We start from the raw sequence: 12,796 nt of genomic DNA on the forward strand, positions 1-12,796 counted from the left end.
ATAAGTCATTTGAACCAATCTGGTAGTGATAGTCATACAAATAAGATATGTAACGCCGTAGGGGCTGCATTTAACGCCATAGGGGTTTGCCCTCATTTATTATGGTATCCATGATATATATGGAAGTACTTGAACAATTACAATATTATTTAGTGTATAAAAAGTGTGTTAAGTATAATCTTCCAGTATAAGTCATTTGAACCAATCTGGTAATGATAGTTATACAAATAAGATATGTAACGCCGTAGGGGCTGCATTTAACGCCATAGGGGTTTGCCCTCATTTATTATGGTATCCATGATATATATGGAAGTACTTGAATAATTACAATATTATTTAGTGTGTAAAGAGTGTGTTAAGTATAATCTTCCAGTATAAGTCATTTGAACCAATCTGGTAATGATAGTTATTTCGGTACAAATAAGATATGTAACGCCGTATGGGCTACATTTAAAGCCATAGGGGTTTGCCCTCATTTATTATGGTATCCATGATATATATGGAAGTACTTGAATAATTACAATATTATTTAGTGTATAAAGAGTGTGTTAAGTATAATCTTGCATTATAAGTCATTTGAACCAATCTGGTAATGATAGTTATACAAATAAGATATGTAACGCCATATGGGCTACATTTAACGCCATAGGGGTTTGCCCTCATTTATTATGGTATCCATGATATATATGGAAGTACTTGAATAATTACAATATTATTTAGTGTATAAAGAGTGTGTTAAGTATAATCTTGCATTATAAGTCATTTGAACCAATCTGGTAATGATAGTTATACAAATAAGATATGTAACGCCATAGGGGCTACATTTAACGCCATAGGGGTTTGCCCTCATTTATTATGGTATCCATGATATATATGGAAGTACTTGAATAATTACAATATTATTTAATGTGTAAAGAGTGTGTTAAGTATAATCTTGCATTATAAGTCATTTGAACCAATCTGGTAATGATAGTTATACAAATAAGATATGTAACGCCATAGGGGCTACATTTAACGCCATTGGGGTTTGCCCTCATTTATTATGGTACCCTTGATACATATGGAAGTACTGGAATAATTACAATATTATTTAGTGTATAAAGAGTGTGTTAAGTATAATCTTGCATTATAAGTCATTTGAACCAATCTGGTAATGATAGTTATACAAATAAGATATGTAACGCCGTAGGGGCTACATTTAAAGCCATAGGGGTTTGCCCTCATTTATTATGGTATCCATGATATATATGGAAGTACTTGAATAATTACAATATTATTTAGTGTATAAAGAGTGTGTTAAGTATAATCTTGCATTGTAAGTCACTTGAACCAATCTGGTAATGATAGTTATACAAATAAGATATGTAACGCCATAGGGGCTACATTTAACGCCATAGGGGTTTGCCCTCATTTATTATGGTATCCTTGATATATATGGAAGTACTTGAATAATTACAATATTATTTAGTGTATAAAAAGTGTGTTAAGTATAATCTTCCAGTATAAGTCATTTGAACCAATCTGGTAATGATAGTTATACAAATAAGATATGTAACGCTGTAGGGGCTGCATTTAACGCCATAGGGGTTTGCCCTCATTTATTATGGTATCCATGATATATATGGAAGTACTTGAATAATTACAATATTATTTAGTGTATAAAGAGTGTGTTAAGTATAATCTTGCATTATAAGTCATTTGAACCAATCTGGTAGTGATAGTCATACAAATAAGATATGTAACGCCGTAGGGGCTGCATTTAACGCCATAGGGGTTTGCCCTCATTTATTATGGTATCCATGATATATATGGAAGTACTTGAATAATTACAATATTATTTAGTGTATAAAAAGTGTGTTAAGTGTAATCTTCCAGTATAAGTCATTTGAACCAATCTGGTAATGATAGTTATACAAATAAGATATGTAACGCCGTAGGGGCTGCATTTAACGCCATAGGGGTTTGCCCTCATTTATTATGGTATCCATGATATATATGGAAGTACTTGAATAATTACAATATTATTTAGTGTGTAAAGAGTGTGTTAAGTATAATCTTCCAGTATAAGTCATTTGAACCAATCTGGTAATGATAGTTATTCCGGTACAAATAAGATATGTAACGCCGTAGGGGCTACATTTAAAGCCATAGGGGTTTGCCCTCATTTATTATGGTATCCATGATATATATGGAAGTACTTGAATAATTACAATATTATTTAGTGTATAAAGAGTGTGTTAAGTATAATCTTGCATTATAAGTCATTTGAACCAATCTGGTAATGATAGTTATACAAATAAGATATGTAACGCCATAGGGGCTACATTTAACGCCATAGGGGTTTGCCCTCATTTATTATGGTATCCATGATATATATGGAAGTACTTGAATAATTACAATATTATTTAGTGTGTAAAGAGTGTGTTAAGTATAATCTTGCATTATAAGTCATTTGAACCAATCTGGTAATGATAGTTATACAAATAAGATATGTAACTCCGTAGGGGCTACATTTAAAGCCATAGGGGTTTGCCCTCATTTATTATGGTATCCATGATATATATGGAAGTACTTGAATAATTACAATATTATTTAGTGTATAAAGAGTGTGTTAAGTATAATCTTGCATTATAAGTCATTTGAACCAATCTGGTAATGATAGTTATACAAATAAGATATGTAACGCCATAGGGGCTACATTTAACGCCATTGGGGTTTGCCCTCATTTATTATGGTATCCATGATATATATGGAAGTACTTGAATAATTACAATATTATTTAGTGTATAAAGAGTGTGTTAAGTATAATCTTGCATTATAAGTCATTTGAACCAATCTGGTAGTGATAGTTATACAAATAAGATATGTAACGCCATAGGGGCTACATTTAACGCCATAGGGGTTTGCCCTCATTTATTATGGTATCCATGATATATATGGAAGTACTTGAATAATTACAATATTATTTAGTGTATAAAAAGTGTGTTAAGTATAATCTTCCAGTATAAGTCATTTGAACCAATCTGGTAATGATAGTTACACAAATAAGATATGTAACGCCGTAGGGGCTGCATTTAACGCCATAGGGGTTTGCCCTCATTTATTATGGTATCCATGATATATATGGAAGTACTTGAATAATTACAATATTATTTAGTGTGTAAAGAGTGTGTTAAGTATAATCTTCCAGTATAAGTCATTTGAACCAATCTGGTAATGATAGTTATTCCGGTACAAATAAGATATGTAACGCCGTAGGGGCTACATTTAAAGCCATAGGGGTTTGCCCTCATTTATTATGGTATCCATGATATATATGGAAGTACTTGAATATTTACAATATTATTTAGTGTATAAAGAGTGTGTTAAGTATAATCTTGCATTGTAAGTCATTTGAACCAATCTGGTAATGATAGTTATACAAATAAGATATGTAACGCCATAGGGGCTACATTTAACGCCATAGGGGTTTGCCCTCATTTATTATTGTATCCCTGATATATATGGAAGTACTGGAATAATTACAATATTATTTTGTGTGTAGAGTACATTCTTGCATTATAAGTCATTTGTACCAAACTGGTAGTGACAGTTACATGTATGTCAATCATTATCGCAACACCTTAGGGTTGCAATTATTAGGTTTGATGGCTCGTATTATCTGGTATCCCTGGTTGATATGGTTTTATTTGTTTGTCTGGACTTCGTAGATTATAATCTTGCAAGTTTATTAGTCATTTGTACCAAACTGGTAATATTAACTGGTAATATTGTTTGTCAATAGTGGGTCTTCCAGGTGTCCAGGATACATAATGCCATGAAAAACATTTTGTTGGATGGGAAAGCCTTGCATCCCATTTAATTGAGTGTTCCTGTTATGTTTTTTTACAGCTGTGTAATAAAGTTATTCATATTATTGTTATTGGTGTCTCAGAGTAGTTTCTATAACATAGCTGCAGAATATCGATTATCCATATCATGCCCAATATGGCGATTCAATAAAATTAACATCTTTATTTGCAATATTGGAATAGTTGTTGATGTCAACCTGTGCCGTTTCATTACATTTAAATGTTGTACATGCCACTAGTGTAAGGTAACAATTGGATAGAAACGAGCAGAACTAATGCAAAACCTATTTGGTATGGATGGAATTGATCTCCATGAACTTGGCCTAAGTCTCTGCTGGACCCTGATTGTAAATGATGCAGATGCTGATTTACTGGATTGAAGTAGGACAATTGTCGCCCCCAAATTCCACCCTAGACCAGCATTTAGCATATTAATGAGTCATGCATCATCTGGCAAACAGGTTTATTTCAATGAGGTGCATCATCCATGTTAATGCGTGTAACTGCGAAAGTAGGTCAAAGGTCAATACAAAATTTTGGAAAAGTGTTTTTCAACAGTTGTCCATGCTAAGATGTGTATCAGTATTTCTAAGGTCATTTCCAAAATTTACAATATTTCAATGAAGTGCATCATCCATGTTAATGCGTGTAACTGCGAAAGTAGGTCAAAGGTCAATACAAAATTTTGGAAAAGTGTTTTTCAACAGTTGTCCATGCTAAGATGTGTATCAGTATTTCTAAGGTCATTTCTAAAATTTGAAAAAAAAAGAAAAAAATAATTCCACAAGTTCCATCTCACACATCTGATACTCAGTGTGGAATCAGGTTTTTAGTTATACATACCCCAACTATTTCATAGACTTGCAAAAATCTTATTTTCCCAATTGGGTGTATCAATAATGTGTCACTTTATCATATAAATAATTCTGTGTTTATCTATTGTCGACTTGCATTGTGGCATTTATTGGTGGATAGTTTGACTCAATACAACCAAAACCAGACTACCTAGAACACTGTTTAATGGTGTCGATTTCCCTACGGCGTTAAAAACCCCTACGGACGCTTAACACACGTACAACGCCAATTTTCTTTTCTGACTGGGTGATAGCTGGACGCTCCCTTTCAACACATTGAGCGAGCATTCGCACAGACACTGTATCAAGTCACTAGAGGCTTCGCAATTATCCCCTTTTGTTGTTTGGAGTTGTGCAATACAGAGAGAAAATCAGCGTTCTTTCGCATGCGGGTTGACATGATGAAATGACTGATGGTGGAAGACTGTCTTTTTTTATACCTTTTTCACGTACACTATCGGTACTAGAGATGAAAGTATGTTCGTTCGAATGCGTATTTCCTCAGGGGTGTCAGGCATCAGATCCACGAGGAGGTAACCGTGAGGTTTTTGGGTGGCATCGGTGAATGCATCTTGAAGAAACTTAATGTTTCCGGGGTACATTTGCCTAGCCAGAACGTTGACTTGTGATGCGTCCCTTGGATTTTTAAACAGAAAAATGTAGTGCGTGTTGAGACTGATGGTTCTCGATTGCTTGCCCTGATGAAAGAGATTTTGCAAAATCAGTATCACGGATAAATTTCGAACTGGGCGATTTGTTTATCGTTACCCGTTTCTGTCATCAGATCATCTATCACCAACAAGTTTCTTTTAGATGGCTCAATTATTCTACCAATATCTGGAGGTATCCCTTCGATAAAACGAATTCGAGGCACTGTCTTCATCATTTCCAAATAGGCTGGCTGAAACTCGCCGTAGCACCAATAGATAACGTCTGGTGGTGGAGATATGACGCTGTCACATTGTTCTAATATCTGTTTGACTAAAAACGTCTTCCCAGACTGTGTGGGACCGCACACAAGAGAGGTAAATTGGTGTTTCAATCTTGCATCCATGACGATATAATAAGACCTCGCTCGTTATCGCGTTTCTTTTTACGTTCTTCAATGTACTTTTTGAACATCCAGTTCAAAACAAAATAAGGTAGTGTGCATAAGCCAGAATAGATGAGTGATAGATTTGGTAGAATCCATGTCAATGTGATTGTTCAAGGTTCAAATGGATGAATGGAGGTAAAGGATGATCTCGCTTTTATTTATATATTTTTTGTTTTGTTTTTAGAAGCCGTATGGGAGGGTACAGTAATCGTCTTGTATCACCCGTTTGTCATACACTAAACTGTATGTTTTAACTTCTTCTCTATTGAATATTCTATCTCCCTTGCGCGTTATTTTTCGGGGGTCTTTGACATGTAGAGGGCCGCTTGTTCTCCGAACGAGTCGATTCATGGAGTCAAAATTAATTTCCAGTTGATTTCTGTAATTGAGGGTGAACCCTCTCACTTTACACACTGTTCCCACTTTTGTCCGGTTTGTGTAGTCGGTATGCGTAATTCTTCGGTCCTCCCGATACGAAATGCGTGATGTAATTATCCACTGGAGTTATTTCTTTCGTCAAATCTCAGAGATAATCACCTGGTGGTGGATCCCATTCTCCAGCTCGCTGGATGTAAATGATAGAATCTGTGTCAAAGTACAAGACTCTACTACCTAATTTCTCCAGAACACTGTAGAGTTTAAGTCGGGCATAGCTCGTCGTCATGGCAGCCAGTACAACGTTCGTATTGGGTGCTTCGGTAATGTAGTCTTCTTTATCGCAGTGCTGGACAAGAACCATTTCGTCAGAGACAAAAGAAAGATCTGTGACATTATTTGTACTATCCATCAACATTTCCAACAGTTTGGCGGACGTTTCTACATATGTGCTCTGTCCAAAGTTTGATCGCTGTCCCAGCTTTCCCCAGAATGAGTTGAGGTTTAGCTTGGCAAGAGTTCTGAGGCCTGGATTTGGGGTTATCTTGCTTCTATCCAAGACGATACCTTCTCTTTCGTGGTATCTTTGGATGTACATGGTTCGGTCTTCAATGGTGCGACACCACTCGGGATAACCAGAAGACTCTTGTTTAATTTTCAGAAACATGTTGATGTACTCTGTGAACAACCCTCCTTCTCCAGTCTCGGGGTTGTAGGTTGCCGACTCATCGTAATGCCAAACTTCATATACCTTGGTGATGTGATACCCTACTTCTTCAGCCTTTTTCAATTCCGGAGTGCACCAAACACCCGTCAGTTGACGTTCATTGACACTGTGGTGACATTTGTCTTGATTCATGGTTTCCGCGCATTTGGAACAGAGTGGGAACATCAGTTTGTTGTTCACCCTGAAAGGTAGAACTGGTATATACAATTTCCTCGGAAGTAAAACATCGCACTTGATAATATCGAAATTGTCCGTGGGTTTGACGATAAAGTCTTTAGTTACGACTGTTGGGTGGCCAACTGGATATCGCGAGGTCTTATTGATGTATGGGTAGAGGCTGCAAAAGTCAACATATTCTATCTTTTCGCCTTCCTTGATCTCGTAATATAGACACAGAGCATTAGTACGACCGCCGAGAAAAGCCTCTCTGCCTCTGATAGGATTTGAGATATCTAAGTTTCCAACGAACCTCTCGACTTTGTGATTGTTCTTCATCAGGTTTTTGAAATCACATTCCCACTTGGTGACTAGCGAGTATCCTTTCGATTTCAACCACTCTTTCCTCGCCAGTAGCCTTTCATAGAGGGATGTCATACTGAGTTCATTCTTGCGATTCGTTTCATTTCTTCTGGGAAAACACTTTGGGCACCCGTGGAAGTAACTACCGTAGTACTCATACAAGGTTTCGGTAGAAGCATCATATCCGTCTATGTGATAAGGTCCGATTTTCATCTCTCTTCTGGAATTACGAACATGTTGAATACACGTATTATTGACGTGTGCCTCATATTCCATCCATCTTATAGCATCTGCGGATTGATTCTGGGTGCTGAGATAACCTTTCACAGGCACAACACCGATTGTATCATTAGTCAGGAAATTCTTTCAAAATATGACGTTGCACACGGAGGCGATCGTGATGCAACAGCTGAAAGGGTCAACTTCGGTGAGATCCATCATCATCGATCTAAATGTCAAACAACACTCTTTGAGTATGCGTATGTCACTCCGACAGTACTTGAGCAGTTCTTTACGTAAATCATAAACAGAGTTCTTTTCTACTTCTCCATTGTACAATGTGTAGAATTTCTTTCTAACCTCCTCCTTCATACCATCTGGGTCAAAATAACGATCCTCGGGTATCGGTCTCCAGCGGTTCTTGGAAACAGGTGGGGAAAAAAGCCTTTGTGTAACTCGTCTATGCCAAAGGTCTTAGGAAGTTTAGATAGAGCCATGGGCAGGAAATTCAAGCTATCAATGAATTTGATATCTGCATGACGGATGTATAGTTGCATGACTTTTGAACCATTCATGATGACTTCGGGTAGTATATTGTGATCGTGACAGTATTTCAGAATCATAATTCCATCATATCCCTTTGAATTATGTGCGATGAAAATCATTCCATTATGCTCTTTTTCTAACGCCCACTCGCAGAAATCTTCCAAGGTATGTGAACCATTGAACACTTTCTCCGTATTCGGTGGAATTCTCGCTACGCACAGATCTGGAATATGAGTGCAATGTTCGTCGGTCGTGCATTCAAAATCGTAAAAGACGTAGTTACCATGGCTCTCTGAGTCATCCTCCTCAAATTCTTCCATCGATTCGTCAGATTCTTGGTTCTTTTTTCTATCGGTGAGTGGTTGAATGTAACACAGGTGGTCGTACGTCTGAAAAGACTGGCAGGTTTTGCAGTAAACTTCGTTACATTTGTGAGACCCATCACGATATTTGAGGAGTTTGTGACATTTTTCGCAACGTTGAACTGACTGGCAGAGAGTTTTTACTCCATTAACCGACTTTTGATGCCGTTCGAAACATTCTTCGTTCTTGAAAAATCTGTGACAATTTCCGCATTTTTGCCATCGTGTAACCACACAGTCCCTTTGATTTCCACAACTCAAACACCCTGTCGGACACATGTGATCATAACGGTGAGAATAAGACTTATCACACCTAGTGCAATAGTACTTCTTTCCTAGAAAACCTGTCATTTCTGTGATGACGTTGTAGTGTTTACCTTTTAGAAACAAATATATGTCTTTTGAACCTTCTGTGGCATCGCCCACAAAGATGATGGAGTCAAAATGATCGTGCGACAATACGTGTATTCTGAAATTGGGTAACACGCTCTGGAATTTTTTAATCTCTTCGATACCACATGGTCCCTGTTCGACTCTGGCTTTCTGTAAAAGTTCTCTAGCTTGAACGGATTGCATAGAGTAGTTCGCTGTTTTTTTGCTCTTCATGGTACTCCACATCGATGGTGGATTTTCGTCTTTTGTTGCCTGTGACATGGCGACCACGATCGCTCTAGCGCAACACATCTGGTCATCGGAAACGATTTCAATGACAGATTTGGAATTTTTCAACCTGTCTGCGATCTTCGTATCAAACTGTCGCTTCCTCCCACGTGTTTTGCTGGCACCAAGGGGCATTTCAACAGACACCGTCCTGATGGTGATGTTTTCCTCGAGGGATATATCTTGGTAAGATTGTAGAATCCTCTCCACTTTGGACATCACCTTGTCGACATTCATGTCCTCAACCGGTATTAAATTAATAGGTAGCCAAATTTCGTTGTTCAAGTTGGGTACGTTTATGGAAATGAGAATTTGGTCACGTCCGTCAAGGTCAGAGGTGATCAGTTCAAGCAGTTGATGAAAGGTAGCGTGTAATACGTTATGAACTTCATCGAACGTATTAGCATTTGGATGCAAAACTTTTACAACCCAATCCGTTCCACTCACCTTAAACTTTTTGACAAAACGTTTTCTCTTACTGACAAGATTGAAATTAATCTTGTTGGTGATATTCTCGTCACTATCATCCGTGTCAGTATCACTGTAATAAAATTCTCAAAAAAAAAATAATAAAAATAAATAAATAAATAAATAAATAAATAAATAAATAAATAACATACCTTACATGGTTTTTACCACCTCCGCGTTGATATCTCGGGTAGATGGTCTGTTAACAGATCCTATTGGACTCGGTGTGTTCATTTCTCCATATATAGAGTACAGGCTTTTCTTACAGGACTTGGGTGTTGCAAACCCAGTACTTGTAGAGCTTCAAAAATAAACAAAAAGATAAAGAAAAAGAAGAAGAAGAAAAACAAATTTCAATTTACCTCACATGTTTTTACAAAGTATACTTACGTTACATGTGAGCTGCAACCAGATTTAATTAGAAATTTCAACTTCTGAAATCCGGAGTAGCTATACTACTGGCTGGAAAATAAATAAATAAATAAATAAATAAATAAATAAATAAATAAATAAATAAATAAATAAATAAATAAATAAATAAATAAATAAATAAATAAATAAATAAATAAATAAATAAATAAATAAATAAATAAATAAATAAATAAATAAATAAATAAATAAATAAATAAATAAATAAATAAATAAATAAATAAATAAATAAATAAATAAATAAATAAATAAATAAATAAATAAATAAATAAATAAATAAATAAATAAATAAATAAATAAATAAATAAATAAATAAATAAATAAATAAATAAATAAATAAATAAATAAATAAATAAATAAATAAATAAATAAATAAATAAATAAATAAATAAATAAATAAATAAATAAATAAATAAATAAATAAATAAATAAATAAATAAATAAATAAATAAATAAATAAATAAATAAATAAATAAATAAATAAATAAATAAATAAATAAATAAATAAATAAATAAATAAATAAATAAATAAATAAATAAATAAATAAATAAATAAATAAATAAATAAATAAATAAATAAATAAATAAATAAATAAATAAATAAATAAATAAATAAATAAATAAATAAATAAATAAATAAATAAATAAATAAATAAATAAATAAATAAATAAATAAATAAATAAATAAATAAATAAATAAATAAATAAATAAATAAATAAATAAATAAATAAATAAATAAATAAATAAATAAAACATTATGTTTCATAGGTGATTGCTCAACTGTCGTCTTCACTGAAAAAATAAATGTTATATTATTTTTATTATTCATATTCATATTGTTTACTAATCTTCACATGCATATCGAACGAATTATTCATATATTATTCGAATACACACCTGCTTATAATAATACATTCATGTTCTAGGTCTGACAAAGTTTGAGATTGTGTAAAATTCTCCTGTAGATGAAGATAAAAACATGTTTTATTTTTCCCTCACATAAAATTTTCAAAATGCTCATAAATAAATAAAATAAATAAATAAATAAATAAATGAAACTTACGAAGCATTATCTTTCATAGGTGATTGCTCAACTGTGTCGTCTTCACTGAAAAAATAAATGTTATATTATTTTTATTATTCATATTCATATTGTTTACTAATCTTCACATGCATATCGAACGAATTCTATGTATAGTATTCGAGTACACACCTGCTTATAATAATACATTCATGTTCTAGGTCTGATAAAGTTTGAGATTGTGTAAAATTCTCCCTGTAGATGAAGTTAAAAACATGTTTTATTTTTTCCTCACATAAAATTTTCAAAATGCTCATAAATAAATAAATAAATAAGTTACCCATCATCTGAATTGTCATATTCTACCATATGTCTGAAAAATGAAAACAGCACCAACTTAAGTCCAGTTCAAAAAAACATACTCACACATACAAAAAACAAAAGATATAGCCTAGTGAGCGTTGGGAATATCGGCGTGGTCTTGAGTTAGTGTAGCGATCTACATAACAGAAAACAGCGCCAACTTAAGTCCAGTTCAAAAAAACGTACTCACACATACAAAAAAACGAAAGATATAGCCTAGTTAGTGTTGGGAATATCGGCGTGGTCTTGAGTTAGTGTAGCGACCTACATAACAGAAAACAGCGCCAACTTAAGTCCAGTTCAAAAAAACGTACTCACACATACAAAAAACAAAAGATATAGCCTAGTTAGCGTTGGGAATATCGGCGTGGTCTTGAGTTAGTGTAGCGACCTACATAACAGAAAACAGCGCCAACTTAAGTCCAGTTCAAAAAAACGTACTCACACATACAAAAAACAAAAGATATAGCCTAGTGAGCGTTGGGAATATCGGCGTGGTCTCGAGTTAGTGTAGCGACCTACATAACAAACTAAGGTCATGTCTAGTGAAAAGACACCCTAAGTAATTTAGAAAATGTAACTCCACACATAATAATTGTTTAAAGCTGAGGGGTACGCTCGGTAATTGAGTTCAAGCAATAACTCGATTTAAAAATGATTTTTTTGTGAATGAGAGATATGACATCAATTGAAAACATTGTAGTATTCCTTTTCTGTAAACAAATCTCCATTATTATACATTCTGACTACTTAGACTTACATATTTGAGATGTGTTTTGACATTTCTCACTGTCTATGTGCCAAATTTTTGCCAGTGATTTAAACTGATAGTTTTTCAAAACAAAACATTAGCTAGTGTTTGAAACCGTGAAAAAAAAATAAAAATGAATCGATTACCTTTTAAAAGTGGAATCCGCTTGATCCAATTCTAGAGGCCGCTTGGACATCGTGCTGGAAGTTAGGTGGCGTAGAACGTAAATGTCTTCGTATAACACGGGAGTTTAACCAACTCTTGACATTCATATTTCAACATCATAGTCAGCTGTGATATTTACGGTGTCTTTAATGTCTGTTTTGGCTTGATACAATTGTATCAGGACACCAGTTGTACGCATTCATCGTTCAACACAAGGGCAAGTGCTTCCGAGGAATGTTGTAATTTTGTGTGGGAAATACAAATTAGGTTACCAGCCCTTACCAGTAGTGATTGTCTACCTACGTCATCACCGATATTAATGTCTCAAGGAATGTTGTATCTGTAGGAAAATAAAAAAGATGATTCATTCACAACATCTAAAAATATAA

The 12,796-nt window shown here is 34.3% G+C and overlaps 1 protein-coding gene across 1 annotated transcript; it reads right to left on the reverse strand.

Moving 5' to 3' along the window:
• Positions 1–6,324: 6,324 nt before the first annotated feature.
• LOC146734051 (uncharacterized) lies at positions 6,325–7,635 on the reverse strand. Its single transcript, XM_085508507.1, has one exon. It carries the CDS (start codon positions 7,633–7,635, stop codon positions 6,325–6,327), a length of 1,311 nt encoding a protein of 436 aa, XP_085364633.1.
• Between the last annotated feature and the right edge of the window lie 5,161 nt (positions 7,636–12,796).

The sequence above is a fragment of the Saccoglossus kowalevskii genome, chromosome 15 (assembly GCF_978046115.1).
Source record: "Saccoglossus kowalevskii chromosome 15, keSacKowa6.1, whole genome shotgun sequence".
NCBI classification, from domain to species: Eukaryota; Metazoa; Hemichordata; class Enteropneusta; family Harrimaniidae; genus Saccoglossus; species Saccoglossus kowalevskii.